General features: G+C 35.6%; 1 protein-coding gene and 1 pseudogene across 1 annotated transcript in view; one reads left to right on the top strand and one right to left on the bottom strand.

The window, feature by feature from the left end:
• LOC143405704 (broad substrate specificity ATP-binding cassette transporter ABCG2-like) overlaps positions 1-6,257 on the top strand; it is a 41,977-nt gene extending 35,720 nt beyond the window's left edge. Inside the window, exons 13-16 of the mRNA XM_076864055.2 lie at positions 1,426-1,574; positions 3,571-3,660; positions 4,985-5,070; positions 6,110-6,257. Of these exons, the coding sequence (XP_076720170.1) occupies positions 1,426-1,574; positions 3,571-3,660; positions 4,985-5,070; positions 6,110-6,257 (473 nt within the window). The remainder of the gene's footprint in view (positions 1-1,425; positions 1,575-3,570; positions 3,661-4,984; positions 5,071-6,109) is intronic.
• LOC143385791 (broad substrate specificity ATP-binding cassette transporter ABCG2-like) overlaps positions 1-17,316 on the bottom strand; it is a 564,412-nt pseudogene that overhangs the window by 267,716 nt on the left and 279,380 nt on the right.

The following is a 17,316-nucleotide window of genomic DNA, read 5'->3' as shown; positions in this document are numbered from 1 at the left end:
CCTACAACTAGAAGTACACACTTCCCACCACTAGGGAAGTGTGTATCCATTGTGCATGCTCAACAATAGCCATTCAGTTGAGCATTGTTGTCAAGTCTTTCCCAAGTGAAGCTTCTTGTTTTTGATTTTGGTGCAGTGCTGGGTATCAATCCAATGGCTTCATGGATGATAGACAAACGCTCTATCTCTGAGATATATCCCCAGCTGTTTTAAATTTTTTTTTGTCTTGATCAGGGTCTTTCTAAGCTTCTCAGACTGGTCTTAAAATTTAGATCATCTTGCCTCAGTCCACTGAATAACTGGGATTGCACACACATGCCCCATGCTCTACTCAACAGAACTTTCAATATTTACAAAACTTCATTTTACCAAGATGCCATGTATCATGAAGAAACATAGAAATAATTTATAAAAAACTCAACACTATGCTGAGGAGCTGTGATAGTTATTGCCTATCTATCTATATTGTTTCTCTTTGTCTCTCAACATGCAACTATATACAGATAAAATTTAGATTGTTATGTATTATTGATAAGGTCTACAGAGATATATAGAAAAGTAAAGAATCTGTGTACACATGTCTTTTTTCCCTGTACCCTAAATAATGAGAGAAAGGTGGTTACTTTGGGGTTTATTGATTTAATAGATCATTGTTGCATTGTTCTCAGACTTTACCCCAAGGTCATTGCTTCTGAATTTATATATATGTTTCCCTCTTTCTTACATACACTGGAAATATCTATTTATGATAACACACTATAGTATAAGAACCAAAAACTTCCAGTTTACAAATAAGAGGTGTGTTATAAGGAATTGGTCATGGTATCTAGGCCCCAGACTCCTGATCAGTGTTCTTATAGCTGTTCCAAATCTTTAAACTATATAATGAATGTTTGCTTGTTACACTTTTTAAAGTATACTTATCTTATTTCATTCTCTATCACAGAGCCATGTGATGGTTTGTCTGGGAGACTTAGGTATGGAGATTCCTTTCCTTCCCCCAGGCATTAAAACCACTGAAGTTGTGAAACCTGATCCCTGTTTCTTCAGTAATGCAGTGACAGCAAACAGTGAGCAATGTGGTGATGTCTGAGTACAGGAGAAGGCAGTATAATTTGACCAGTTGTGTTGCCTGTGCCTCTCCATCTAAGTAGTTCTGAAGTTCGTCCTAATTCCACATAGGAAAACAGAGGTGTTATACGGAAAAGTGCTTTGGAAGTAAATGTACAAAAGAAATATGTGTTGTAACTTCATGCAATTATATATAGGTGAAAATTGAAATTGCTGGCCCATGGTAGTTGGATGTGGGTAACTTTCTTCATTCAGGTATTAATTGCTCTGATTATTAGCATTATTTGCATGGTAAATGATCCTGAATACATATTGACCTAGGCAGCAGGGCTAAACCCTTCTTTTCTTTCTAAGGATTGAAACTGGAGGCAGAAGCTTTCTTAATCACGATGCTTACTGTTTTGATGGTGTACTATTCAACTGCTTCCCTGCTACTGGCTATAGGTTCATATCAATGTTTGTTCATAGCAGCAATTTTAAGTACCTATTATCTGTTAATGCTGGTGAGTATGAACTGTACTTCTATCAGAAGGAAATTTCCCCTTCTTTCTTCCTTGTACCTTTACCTGTCATTTAAAACCTACTTTGAGTATTCTATACATGGGATTTGGATGCTTCCAGGAGGCCTAGATGAGGTATATTCTAGAGAATTTACCAGCTTTCCTTCTCAACTTTATCCAAACTTATTTTGCTAGTGTTCTAATGTAGTTAGTATGAATATGTCTTTAGTGATGAGCTTTTAAAAGACACTTCTTGATAGTATTGAATAAGACCTTGAACTTTAGAAACCAGAGTAATGAGAACAGTAGACTCTCTACCTGCTTTTCATGCTGGAGTTAGAGAACTCCCAGCTGTTTAACCAGTGGAGACAGTTTCATCGGATGCATTGAAACTCCAAGGTGAATGTGAAGCTCCTTGAGAAGTGTAATAGTGTGTGGCATGGGGAGGGGTGTCTTACCTGGGTCCTGTATTTTGAAAAGGAGTGTTTTAAGAATACTGGAAAATTCCAAAGTCCACAGTACTAGGTGATTCCCTTTTTGTGTTCTTAAGAATGTCTATATCAAGTATTTCTGCTTATCTTTTCTTTATAATGGTTACTTAATTCTAATCTCACATGGCCCTAAAGTTTGTAATCACATAGATGAATTAACAGATAAACAGAACAAGTTCCCCTGTTTTTTTTTTTTTTTTTTTTTTTTTGTGTGTGTGTGTGTGTGGTGCTGGGGATTGAACCCAGGGCTTTGTGCACATGAGGCTAACACCCTACCCACTGAGCTATATCCCCAACATAGTTCTCACATTTTTGTTCCATGACATGGACTAAATAGGAGTGCTTAACCAATTAATGCACTTGTCATCTCTGCTACAATAGATGTCTTTCAGTGATACATAATTAGCATAAGTTCTGGTCAAAGTGTAAATCTTTCATTTCTGAATTTGTCAACTACAATGTATCTCATTCAGAAAGTGATGTCTTGTTTATATTTCATCTAATAAATAAAATATCCTTTAATAAATACAGATGAATTTTTTGATTTATTGGATGCTTTGACTGAATATTATGTAAAGGTTCTTGGTAGAACCTTAAAACCATAGTCATGAAACCACATATTACTCAGAGATGGTATGTGTTATATGAAGCACTTGGTTAAGTCAAATCTAAATGTGGGCACACATACAACATTGTCATTATTTTGCTATCCTAGTGGTACTTGGTACCATTTAGGTGAACCTCATAGCTGTTCCTTGTGTTTTGAGAAGTCGTTCCTAGTGTCTCTGTTGTAATATTGATTTCTGATAGCTTTAAATGGAAGTATTGACCATATTTTCCTGCTGTACTTCATCATATTATTGTGTTTATCAGTTCTAGGCTTTGGGTAATCTGAAGCCTGCATTCTGAACCTCAAATTATTCTTAATGTCATTTTTTAGTCATTATGCCATAAAATATGTGTTGTCAACTGCTTATATAGCATTTATGTTATAGTATCATTAAGGAATATGGAAAGGATTTGAAATATATAGAAAGTAATATTAAAGTATAAAAGGAAGTACATGATTTACATGCAAATACTACACCATTTTAAAAATAAGGTATTTGAATATCTGAAGATTTTGGTATCTGTGAACTGAGGTTCTGGAACCAATCCCCCTCGGGTACCAAGGAATGACTACTTCTTAAATTTCCATTGTGTGCAGTTACAGAGAATGTTGAGGACATAGTATTAATAATTTTAGATAGTCCAAATAGTATATATTATAAAGATTATAGGAAATGGTCCTTCCTTTAAAATAATAAACAACCTTAGATACACAGAGGTGTATACACATTCAAACGATGAAGATCTTTTTTTTAGAGTAAATGGAAGGAATATGAAGAGAGTTGATCCTAGTAGAAATGTTTGGAAAGTTGTAGAGTTGAAAGTTGAAAAGGCTATTATCTAGAATTCTTCATAAAATCACCAGTTGGGTTCTGATTCATGGTCTTTGCTTTTTGTAGGGTTTATTGGGTATATTGCTGACTTTCACTCCTCTTCCACCTTGGCTCTCATGGCTTGAGTACTTCAGTATCCCTCATTATGGCTATTTGGTAAGTTGTCTTCATCTGTTACAGTACATGTGTTTCCAAGCTATGAGAAAAGCAAAATAAAGCCTGAACAGCTCATTTCCCCAGCCATGAGCTGTGAATGTCTGTGATTTGGGAGTCTCCTTTCAAGAGCAATGAATGAAACTCTCCTGTTAGCCTCAGTTAGCACAAGTTCCTGGAGTCACATGGGGTTTTCCCCAGTCACCCCATGGTTTGAGGAAGAGGAAAGTCATAGATAAATCTCATAGTAAAATGTGAAGATAAAAGTTGATGATAAACATGTTGTGTTTTAGTTAAATAAGGAAGTAAATGAGAGGATGAGAGACTAGAATTTATAGTTTATATCAAAAAGTAAAACTAGAACAGAACGAAAATCACATAATACTCAAAACCATATTGTCTTTCATGAGCTATTCAACTCCAAAATAACCTGTGTCAATATAGAATGATTACATTTTCGACTATCATAATTAAAATTGATTGGAAGAAAATAAATAAGAGAAGATTGCTATTATAAATCAGCAATATTCTTTGAGCTCTATTATGTAAGGAAAATAAAAAGAGACACAGAGACAAGATGCAGAGGCAGAATAGCAGAATAGCCAAGCTGTCAGCTTTATTTATATCAATAAGTTACATTAGATCATTGGCATCAGTAGTACATTATTGCTCGTTGTGTCATTAGGCAGCTTACAGAGTAAGTAACATTATGCAGCTTATTCCTCACTTACATTCTTTAGTTGCAATATGTAATGTTAAGAGGTTTGTGTAGCTCTCAAAAGAGTCCATTGTTTAAATTTACTGTTATATGGACAGGTTCAGGTGCAGTGGAGCTTGGTGAAACATTGTGGTGATCTTCCTTATGCAGAGCATTGCTACAGCAGCTAGGCATCCCATGTCTTTGCACAGAAATTTTCCTAGCAGCCAGGCATTCTGTGTCTTTGCACAGAAACTTCCTAGCCACCAAGCATGCCACAGTTATGAAGCCATCAGAGACTCCAAACCCAATCACAGAACCATTTCACTGTTATATTGTTTTAATTATAGTGTTTGAGGCATAAAATTGGGAGAGAAGGAAGTAACCACAGTCTAATCTAACGAGAGTTCTCCTTTCTTATCCGATGGGAACCAGCATCTCAACCCTAGTCTACTTTATTTCCAGGGAACATTAGGTACTTTGCTGTGGCAAAGACATGGCAAGAAAGAGAACATTTTTTAGAAATAATCATAAACATTAAACTTGAGGACATAATTGTGATAATCACTTGCCCCCTTGTGATAATACCTTGAAACGATTTATCTTGCCCTTCTCCCCCTTGTGTTTTAGGCTTTGCAACACAATGAATTTTTGGGACGAAACTACTGTCCAGAACTCAATACAACAGAAAGCAGTAGCTGTTCCAATTATGTGATGTAAGTTTGCATTCAGTGTTACATTGGGTTTGCTTACTATAATAGTATGATATGGAAAGGTCCCTGGCCTTAGATCTGGTAAGGATCCTTTCAAGGTCAATAAGACTTTCTAAGCCTAAGTTTTCTAACTTGTAAAGTGAGTTGTTGTGCACTAATGTATGTGAACATGTTGTGTAACTCTTGTTCTCTTAACAGTAAAATATTATTGAATGTGAAAAAAATGAGTTCTTTTTCAGAACATTTGAATTTGTAATAGAGAATTTTGACCGTTTACTAAGGGCTTATAGTCTGTGAACCTCTGGATTATTGGCTACTGGTAGGCCCTGCCCAGGTGCTTTTCTCACCTGTGACAGAGGCACTCCATCCTGCTCTCCTCCAGCTGCTACTTAAGGTTTGAGCCTGATCCTAGACCTGCTGGTATCTTCCTGTGCTGACTATCTGCAATGCTCATTATAGTATTGGTGTGAGAGCTGACAGAACAGAATTCTGTTCACAAGCCCTTTTCCCCCATGGTTCTGGTTTTAAAATTCTTAGCCTATTTTTTGGATGACTGTCTTGTGATGTAAGCAGAATTTAAGGAGCTTTGATCATATAAACAGGGGACAGAGTTGTCATCATCAAAACTGAGGCTTTCCCACCAGGAGAAAATGAATTTACTTGATCAGTATTTCCTTTGAAGAGAGCAGCATTATAGATTTGAAAACAGATGAATCTGAGAAGCCTAGGAAATTGGTTCATAGTGTGAATCTGTAAACTTGGCCAAGTGAGTTAAGCCTGCATCATCTCCTTTTTGAAATATGCATAATATTTATATTCCTTTAGATTGTTTTAGGAATTAACTAAGCTGTCAGGCACAGGTTGCTTAGTATATCTAGCAAAATTTGAAGTACTCAATGACTGTTAGCTATTACTTATGAAATGACAAATACTGAATATTTAGATGACCTATAGACTTCTTTAACAAAGGAATAGCAAGTATATTGAGTACAATTTGAAAGATGTTAGGAATATAGTCATATGTTTTTGTGTTGAATTTCAGATGTACTGGTGAAGAATTCTTGACAAACCAGGGCATCAATCTCTCACCTTGGAGTTTATGGAAGAATCATGTGGCTTTGGCTTTTATGATGATAATTTTCTTCACAATTGCCTACCTAAAATTGTTATTTCTTAAAAGAAGTTATTAAACTCACCTTTAATATACTATGAGTTACTCTTATATTAATAAGAAGCACCTTAATTTATTTTAAGTATCCAATGAAGATTTTTTTGTTGTGCATGATTGCCAACATACTGTTGAAGTGTTTTCAATAGAAAAAATTTTCAGAAAAATCACAACTAACAGAACTATAAATGAAAGAATCCAAGCTCAAAACTAGTATATATAAGTTCATCTTATTAGACAATAATTATGGGGAGAAATTCAGTTGAATTTATCAGTCTGAAAAAAGAGAATTGAATTTTAGAAACTCTTGACTAGTTATAATATCTCTGACTGATTAGTTTTCTCATTTTTCAACTTCAATACATAGCTTAGTAGCCCTTATATTTTAATAGTTTATAAACTATGACCTGCCATTACTTAATAAATAACAAATATGTTAAAATATTAATGCTGTATTGGAAGAATGAAACCTAAATTAAATTGAAAAAACAGTGATATTTCTAGGGTAAAAAAATTCATGATGATAACAAAACGTGTCTATGATAATCTTATTAAGGTTGGTGGAACTTACTGATACTTCTAGTGGGGGTCTCAAATCTCAGTAGTCTTTACTATGGGTTTGAGATTTAGTTATACAGAAAGCCAGGCCGAGGATATGGTTCTTGTGAGTTTCTGGGATACTCTGGCTCTGAAATCACTTCACTCCCCAGATGTCTCTGTGGCATATATGTGGTTGCTTCAGAATCTCCTGAGAGCTCTGTTAAGACACCCATGTCTGGCCCTGCCTTTCCCAACACAGCAGCACCTGCAAACCTGCCTCCATGAAGAATTTTCCAGGGCTAAATTTGGTTATTTCCAAGGTCCTTCCAGGTTTAAAAACTTTAGACTTATAGTCTAATGACTGCTGTATCTGGGCCCACACAGGATCCCCCCGCCACTTGTACACCTCATTTATTTCTATACTCTGTGTTCATTCTCACCTTTACCAGAAATGGGAAAGTATTTGCCAGTAATACTGAAATATTTTTAATCTTTTCTTTGATTGAAGGGTATGTAATAAAAAGTACAGTTCAGTGAATTACCAAAAATGAAGACATGTGTGCAACCCCAGTTCAGGTCAAGAAGGTAAAACATGGCCAGCACTCAGGAGGCCCATGTGCCCTTTTCCCAACCACTACTTCCTCTTTTCTCCATGGGTTGTTTTTGAAATGACACTTGTGTATTCATCTCTGTTGCTGTTATCAGAACATCACTACAGCTCAGGTTTGTTTTTGTGTGCACCGGTACATAGGTACATAGTTAAGTCTCCTTCCCACATTTTTTGGTAAACTTTTAATTTTCAAGTAATCTAAGATTTATAGAAAAGTTGAAAAGATAGTGTAGGAAGTTCTCATGTGCCCTTTACCCAGATTCACTTAATATTAATATTTTATATGATTCATATAAAACAAGGTATAGTGATGAGGCTAACAATTTACTTCAAAGCATTGCTGTTAATTCAACTGCACACTCTGTCCGGATTTCACCACTTTTCTACCATCATTGTTTCACTGTTCTGGGCTACAGTTCAGGAGGTCACAGTCCATCCAGCTACCCTTCCTAAAAGCAAAATACTTACAGGAATCAAGCAATTTGGGGGCCAGTGAACAGAGATCCCCAGTTACTGGTGATCTTATATATCATTTTAGCCCTTCAGAGGTGCCTGCAATGTTGTTACAACATGTGTCTTGACAAAGGTTTGTATTTTTATATTTGAACTTTAAGGAAATTTTTTTTTCTTCTTATTATTTGACTAAGGCATCATCTCAAAACTTATACAGTTTTCCTGGTTATTATGTGAATATCAGGTGAATAAATTTTTCCTGTGTTTTTTACATTTCTAGCTATTCCTACCTCACTGTGTACATGCTTCCATATTACATACATCTATAACTTACCCTCACACTAGACCAATCAGAACAAGGCAAATTATCAAAATTATAATACAAACTTTCAAAATATGAATTTAATAAGAATATATACTAGTATGTTTATCTCACTTTTGTATTATACTTGTCTTTTTACTTATATTTTGTTGCGTTTTATTTTTGGTTATACTGGAGATTGAATCCAGTGATGTTCTACCACTGAGCTCATTCTTTCAAGACAGCTTTCAGCAGGATCCTTCCATTTTCTTGGGAGACCTGAATCCCCAGTGGATATTCTGTTAGACAGATTCATAGTGAAAGCAGTCTTATAGTCAATTTTTCCTTCCTGTGGGTGAAGTACAGATTCACTGGTTAATACTATCATTTCAATGAGATGCCTTTTTCTTCATAGTGCTCTGTGTATTAAAAGTTAATTGTTTTAACTAAGTCTTGGGTTTAGCTTTTCTCCAATAGTATTAAATATTTTCTATAGTCAGTACCATAATCAGCATTTCATAAAATAAATATATGTATATATTTATTTTCATAAAATATCTATATTTTTTCATAAAATACACACACACACACATATATATATATATATATATGTATATACACACACACACACACACACACACACACACACACACATATGGTATGAAAAACTCCAAAACCTTATGTAGAAGTTTCTCAAGATGGCAGAATACATGAGGTCATTTTCCTGGCTGCTCCATGGTGTGAAATCAAGAAAGCAGATAGGCAGCTCCTCAGCAAGGTGAGTGAAAAAAAAGGGGGGGGGGCTTTACTGAGATTTAATATTGGACATTCAAAACAGGTTAGGGACTCAGAAGTTTGGATATAATAAAATGAGATATAAATCCCCAGTGCCATTGCTGGGGTTGTAGTGACTAACATAGGAGGCAATAGCCAGAGATGTCCCTCCAAGAGCAACTTGGAGGGATAAGGGAATTATTTTGTTTTTAGAAGGCCTGAGGCATGTTTGGATATGGAGAGATCAGAGTTCAAAGGTATTGCCCAACTAAATTGAAAGGCATGCTACATAATTTCCTTCTGTGGGGAAGAAGATGTATCTCTCCTGCTGCTTGTGGAGGCCAGAGGAAGGAATGATTTTGCAGCCATTGTGCAGGGACTGGCAGATGAGGGAAATTGTTCCTGGCAAACCCATACTGTATGACATAGAGTGTATCTAAGTGACAAGGAGAAACTAAAAATGGAGAGAGGTTTGCACAAAGGTATACTGATTGTGGAAATCCACCCAGCTTCTTCCTTCCCCTTCAATCCTGCCACTTGCATTACTTTCTGAGAGAGATGTGCATAGCCAGGAATTCACAAGGGTGGAAGAAATGAAGACTGAGCCTGATAGACAAGGAAACATAGGGTCCACAGGTGATGGAGGGGGCTAAAAATTGGCTCTTCCACCACATGAGTAGAACCTAGGGGAGACCTCTGGGGTGCAGTCTTCCAGTATGAACTGATAACTGCTGGGCCCTGCCAGTATGCTGATTTAAAATCTTCAAACTAATCACTATTCAATGAAGAACCTGAAGCCTACCAAAGCCTAAACCCCACCACTAAAAGCTCTACCTACAGGATATCCTCTCACACTCCAGCAATCCTAATCTGAGAGTGGAGCAGATATCACACTGCAGCCCATCCCATCTAACACTGCTGAGTAGGGAAGCTGAGAATCTTTTAAATTCTAGTGGAAAAAATTCTTTAAATTTTCATTAAGATCTTTTTTTTCTTAATTTTAAATTCTTATTATTTTTTTCTTTTCTGTTTCATTGTGACCTGAATGGTTCATGGACACACATATACATATTCATATTTTTTTCTCATTTCTAGTATTTTTGAAGACAGATTTTTTTCATGAATCTGTTTTTCAGGACTAGGATGAGTAATATATTTTGATTTTATTTTGTATTCTTTTATTTTTATTTTTTTAATTTTATATATTATTTCTCTCACTTATCTGTTACCCTTGATTCTCTTTCTCCCTTTTCTGCTCCTAACAACCAATTTTGATTGTTCTCTCTTTCACTCTTCCTTTAATTTTTTACTTCTAGGTTCTCTCTTCCTTCCTTATAATTATCACATTCTATGTCACGTCTGTTTTCTCCCTGTCCATCATTTGAAATTATAAAATCCTTTGCAAACTTACCCTGATTACTATGGGCAATAACTGACCACATGATTTCTATTTATTGTGACAATTAGTATTGTAGATGTCATAATAGGAACTATTTGATTTAATGCTATATATTGTTTGTATTGTGTGTTATAATTTGTCTCCCACTAAACTGTGATGTACTGGAAACCTTCAAGGACACTATAAGTCCACAATGTAGAAACTCTACTGCCTTAAAATCATAATTTTAGATAGGTAGACACACAAACAACATGAAAAAGCAAGGGAAAAAAATCACCCTCCAAAAACCAAGATACTTCAATAACAAAGTCCACCAATACCTGCCGCAGCCCGGCTGGCTGGGCAAAATAACCAGGGGGTGACGAACAACTTGTGTACGTTGGTACAGCAGGAGTGAGAACCGTTTATTGTAGGACAGGAGCGGTATTTATACATTTTACACAGCTTATCTAATTAGCATAAAATAGATACAGCAGTCAACCAATAAGGAATCTCCACACTTAATGGCTTGCTTTTGTTACTTTACAAACTACTCCCTCTGGCATTTTGCCAGGCACCATGCAGACTTGTTTACAGACTCTAACATTTCTTGGCAAAATACCAGGTGCCATCCTGACTTGTTTATAGACCTTAACAAATACCATGGTGGAAGAAATCTCAGAGAATAGTTTAGAATGTTCATAATTAAACTTATCTGCAAGGTATAGGTTGACATAAGGAGTGAAATAGCACAGAGGAAGTGAAAGAACATTTTAATAAAGAGAGATTCTGAAAAATCAAGCAGATATCCCCAAAATGAATAAACCAAATAGAAAATTCAATGAAAAGCATCATGAACAGACTACACCACTTGGAAGATCAAGTTTTACATAATGGAGACAAAATAATGATCTTTAAAATAGAGTAGACCATGGAGAAAAGATTTAAAAGACCATGAACAGAACTTTCAAGAAATATGGGATAACATGAAAAGAACAAATATAGTGTTTATCAGGATAGATTAAGGCTTGGAGATACAAACCAAAGGAATGCACAATCTAGTCAATGAAATAATATCAGAAAATTTTCCAAACCTTAGGAATTAAATAGAAAATCAAATACAGGAGGCTTATAGGACGCCAAATATACAAAATTACAGCAGACCCACACTAAGTCACAGTATTATGATAATGTCTAACATATAGAATAAGGATAGACTTTTAAATATTGCCAGATAAACGTAACAGTTTACATGAAACCAATATGCACCTCAGCTGATTTCTCAATCCAAACCCTCAAAGCTAAGAGGTCTTGGAATAATATATATCAAACTCTGATAGAAAATGGATACCAGCCAAGAATACTATACACAGAAAAATTAAGCTTCAGATTTGAAGATGAAATAAAAACCTTCCATGATAAACAAAAGTTAAAAGAATTCAAAACTAGAAAGCCTGCATTACAAAACATACTCAATAAAATATTTCATGAAGAAGTGAGAAATAAAAGTTAAAACCAGAAAATGGAGGAACTACACTAGAAAAATAGTCAATCAAAGAAAAACAAATTCAAAGTAAAAACCAGAAAGAAATCAAAATGACTAGCAACAAAAATAATTTCTCAATAATAACATTGAATATAAATGGCCTAAACTCATCAATCAAAAGACATAGACTGACAGATTGGATTAAAAACAAGACAAAACAATATGCTGTCTTCCAGAGACTCACCTTATAGGCAAAGACATCGACAAACTGAAGCTAAAAGGATGGGAAAAAATATATCATTTATCTGGATCTCACAAATAAGCAGGAGATTCTAGCCTCATATCACATAAAATGGACTTTAAGCCAAAGTTAATGAGAAAGGACCCAGAAGGTCATTTCATACTGCTTCAGGGAATTTTACATCAACAAGACATAACACTACTGAAATACAGATGATAATAAGAAAAAATTTTGAAAATTTATGGTCCAATAAAATAAAAAATTTTGAAGACTGTCAAATTTCTAGATTGTATGTTCTAAACTGAATCAGGAGGACATAGAAATGAATGAGTCCAAATTGAATCAGGAGGACATAGAATATTTATACAGATCAATTTCAAGCAATGAAATTGAAGATGCCATCAAAAACCTACCAAGGAAGAAAAGCCCAGGACCAGAAGGATTCTCAGCCAAGTTCTACCAGACTTTCAAAGAAGAACAAACACCTATGTTCCTCAAATAATTCCATAGAAAAGGAGGGAACCCTTCCAAACATATTTTATGAAGCCAGTATCACCCTGATTCAAAACCAGACAAAGATGCATCAAGGAAAGAAAACTTGAGAACAATATCCCTGATGAATATAGATGCAAGAGTCTTAATAAAATAATGGGAAATTGCATATAAAAACATATTTAAAAGGTAGAACTAGTTTAGTTCATCCCAGGAATGTAAGGTTGTTTTAGCATGTGGAAATCAATAATTCACCATACAAAAACATATTTAAAGGTAGAACTAGTTTAGTTCATCCCAGGAATGTAAGGTTGTTTCAGCATGTGGAAATCAATAATTCACCACATCAATAGAGTTAAGGAAAATAATCTCATGATTATCTTAATAGATTAAGAAAAGGCATTTGACAAAATATAGAATTCATTCACATTCAAAACACTATAAAAACTAGGGATAGTAGAAAGATTCCTTAATATCGTAAAAGCTATATATGTTAAACCCAAGGCCAACATCATTCTAAATAGAGAAAAATTGAAAGTATATCCTCTAAAAACTGGAAAAAGACAGGAAGACCCTCTTTCACCACTTCTATTCAACATAGTCCTAGAAACTCTAGCCAAAGCAATTATACAGAAGAAAGAAATTAAAGGGATATGAATAGGAATAAAAGCTCTCAAATTATTCCTATTTGCCAAGGAAATAAGTCTATATTTAGAAGGCCCAAAAGACACCACCATAAACAAATTCAGCAAAGTAGCAGGATATAAAATTAACACCTATAAATCAATCATGTGTCTATACATCAATAATGAATCAACTAAAAGAGAAATTAGGAAAACTATTCCTCACAACAGCCTTAAAAAACAAACAAAAAGTCTTTGAGAATCAATCTAACAAAATAAAGAAGTGAAATATCTCTACAATGAAAATTATGAAACACTAAAGAAAGAAACTAAAGAAGCCCTTAGAAGATGCAAAGATCTCCCATGTTCTTGGATAGAGAGAATTAATATTGTCAAAATGACCATACTACCAAAAGTGCTACATAAACTTAATGCAATTCCTATTAAAATTCCAATCACACTCTTCACAGAAATAGAAAAAGTGGTTATGAAATTCATTTGAAAAAATAAGAGACCCAGAATAACCAAAGCAATCCTCAGTGAAAAAAATGAAGCAGGAGGCATCACAATATCAAAACTTAAAGAGCCATAGTTACAAAAATGGCATGGTGTTTGCACCAAAACAGACATGAAGACTAATGGAACAGAATAGAAGACACAGAGATACAGGTATCTCATACTAGCCAAAGGCAGCATAAACATACATTGGAGAAACATAGCTTCTTCATCAAAACATACAGGAAAAGTGGAAATTCAGATGTAGCAGAATGAAATTTAACCACTTTCTCTTACCCCACACAAAACTTAATCAAGGATCTAGACATTAGACCAGGGATCCTGTGCCTACTAGAAGAAAATATGGGCCCAACTCTTCATCATGTCTGCTTAGGAACAGAATTCCTAAACAAGACTCCTAAAGTACCAGAAGTAAAATCAAGAATCAATAAATGGGATGGCATCAAACTAAAAGGCTTTTTCACAACAAAGGAAGAAATTAAGAATGTGAAGAGGAGACTACAGAATGGGAAAAATCTCAGAGAATTAACCTCCAGGATTTGTAAATAACTCAAAAAGCAACATCAAATAACAAATAACCCAATCAATAAATGGGCAAAGAAACTGAACAGACACTTTACAAAAGAAGAAATATGACCAGTCAAGAAATATATGAAAAATATATATTCAACATCTGTAGCAATTAGACAAATGCAAATTAAAACTACACTGAGATATGTCACTCTAGTCAGAATGGCAATTATCAAAAATATGAGTAATAAAAAATGTTGGTGAGGATGTGGGGAAAAATACACTCATATAGTGCTGGTGGGATTTCAAATTGTTGCACCTGCTCTAGAAAGCAGTATGGAGATTCCTCAGAAAATTTGGAAAGGGACCACCATTTGACACAGTTATCTCTTTCCTCTGCATACACCCAAAGGACTTAAAATCAGTATATTACCAGCACACTACAGTGATACAGCCACATCAATGTTTATAGCAACACAAATCACAATAGCTAAGCTATGGAACCAACCTAGGTGCTGTTCAACAGATGAATGAATAAAGAAAATATAATACACACACACACACACACACACACACACACACACACACACACACATTGGAAAATTGCTGAGCCACAAGAAGAATGAGATGATGGCATTTGCTGGTAAATGGATGGAGCTGGAGACTATCATGGTAAGTGAAATAAGTCAGTCCCCAAAGACCAAAGGCCAAATTTTCTCTCTTATATTCGATGCTATTATACAATAAGTGGAATGGGGAGGGAAGATTAGAAGTTCATTGTATTGGGCAAAAGGAAATGCAGGGAGGGGAAGGGGAATAGGAATAGGATAGAGAGTTGAATAAATTAGACATAATTTTCCTATGTTCATATATGAATACATGACTGGTGTAACTTCACATCATGTTCAACTATAAGAATGGATCCTAATTAGAATAATTTATGCTTCATTACTCCATGTATGTATAATATGTCAAAATTCACTCTGCTGTCATGTATATCTAAAAAGAAAAAAAATTTAAATGGTTTGATATGGTTAAAGTACCAGATGTTTTTAGAGAGCGTCAATTAAAAAAAATTAATATTTATTTTTTAGTTGTAGTTGGACTCAATATTTATTTATTTAATTTTTATATGGTGCTGAGGATTGAACCCAAGGCCTCACACTTGCTAGGTGAACACTACAACCCCAGCCCAAGAGTGTTAGTTTTGAGCAAGTAGGCAAAGGCTATGTAGTAAAATACTAGTCCAATATAAAGATTTTAAAGTTTATTTTGGAAGTGGTATGGGAGATAAATCTTAATTCATCTGGTTTCAGAATCAGGAGCACCTAGAGATAATTCCTGGCAATCCTAAAAGTCTGGGCATAGGGAGAGGGGCTTCTATCCAATGTGGTCCACATGGAATTCAGTGGTCATCTTAACATTTAAAGTTGTGTCATTCTCCTACTTTAAAGTTCTACTTCCTTCTGTAATCACTGTAGAAAGCCCATCTGATCTAGGATCTGACCCATGACTACCTTTCCATTCTCATTGGATGGCAGTTTCCAGTAACTGATAATTCAACTTCTGGAATGTTCTGAATGTTTTCCTGCCTCAGGATGTTCATTTATGCAGTTCTCACTTATCTGAACATTTCCCTTTATTGTTTCAGGCTTCTGAGAGGTCTTCTCTATAGGGGAACCCTGTTCCCCAATTGTATTCTTTTACATCACTTACCTCACAAGTTTAGGCCCTAAATATGTTTTCAGTTAAGTTACTGAAGAGTCACATGAATAAAAACAATGCATAATTCATGGAAAAAATGATGAGGGCTTAAATGAGAACAAGTGCTATATGAAAAAAAGATACTTTTGATAGGTGCTAAAGAGGTAGAACAATGTTGTAAGAAAGGGAAGGGAAGGTGTTTCAGATGCCACTCAAGCTTTGGGTGAGATGTTCCTGCAGGTGATGGCAATATTCACCCAGATAAAGACTATGACTAAAACATGTTTGGGCAGGTGGGATCATGAAGCAGTTTTAAGACAGAGATGAGATGTATGTAAAATATCTCATCAGGAAGCTCAGTCATAGATTTAAAAAAAGGAGAATATGGCAATGAAAAGATCCCCAGGGACTTGGTGAGAGCTTCATGGGAAACCAAGGGCAGAGTTCAGAATAAAGAGAAGATTTATGAAAATTCCCACAGGTTGGAGATATAACTCAATGGTGATCCCTAGCATGCATAAGTTAATAATAAAATAAATAAATAATTTAAAACACAAAAACTAATATATATTTCAGTAGGGTGGCACCCCTTGGATGGGATAAGAACTTGGAAGGACCAGGAGAGAAGTTTGGGGCAAATTGTTAAAGCTCTTTTCAAATATCTGGGTGGCAGATGTACAGGTGTATTCATGTTGTAAATTTTAAAAAGCTAATTTTATTTCTTGGACTTTTAAAAGTCTACATTATAGTTCAATGAAAAAAAGTGGACTTAAAAGATTGCTATGGGTATTGAAATTCAGTGTGGTGGACACTTACCATGTAACCTTTCTGCCTAGTATTCAGGGAACACTGTTATTACATTCTCTACTGTACTATCTGACACACTCCAGACTGATTACCAGCCCCTAATATTTTTCCCCATTGTACTCTATTTGGCAGGACTTAGCTACCTGTGAACTTAACAACCAAAGAAGGTATTTCTTAATTGGTCTCACGTGCCCAGGTTTAGGTGCTTAAGGCTGCCTGGCAAGCTGCCTAGGTCTTCTCCTTTCCTCACCTCTCCCACATCAAGGGGAGCAAGCCGCACTGGAGTGACCTCTAGGAGGACTGCCGCTAAACCCTGCTTGTCCCAGCCATATTTGTACTGCTGGTGCCACCTCCTCGCTGCTGGCTCCCCAGCTCCTGGACAGGCGGGTGCCCAAGTTGTGTGCTTGGTCCTAGGGAAGGTCTCTTCTGTGGTGCCAAGGTGTCCTGGGTCTGCGCAGACTGCATTCCAAAAGAGCAGGGGGAAAGGGGAGGCATTCTGTCCTCCACTGAGGAGGGAATGGTAGGTGGAAGGAGGAGAAGGGAAAGGAGCCTGGGGAGCTAGGAAAAGCCCTTCAGGATTTTCATGGTGTCCTTATCCAAGGGAAGTTGTGGCTTCTGGATATGTTTGCAAGCTCCAGCTGACTCT

Source organism: Callospermophilus lateralis, assembly GCF_048772815.1.
Source record: "Callospermophilus lateralis isolate mCalLat2 chromosome 8 unlocalized genomic scaffold, mCalLat2.hap1 SUPER_8_unloc_1, whole genome shotgun sequence".
Lineage (NCBI taxonomy): Eukaryota > Metazoa > Chordata > Mammalia > Rodentia > Sciuridae > Callospermophilus > Callospermophilus lateralis.
Note: the sequence above shows the minus strand (reverse complement) of the source record. Positions and strands in the feature narration are given on the sequence as shown.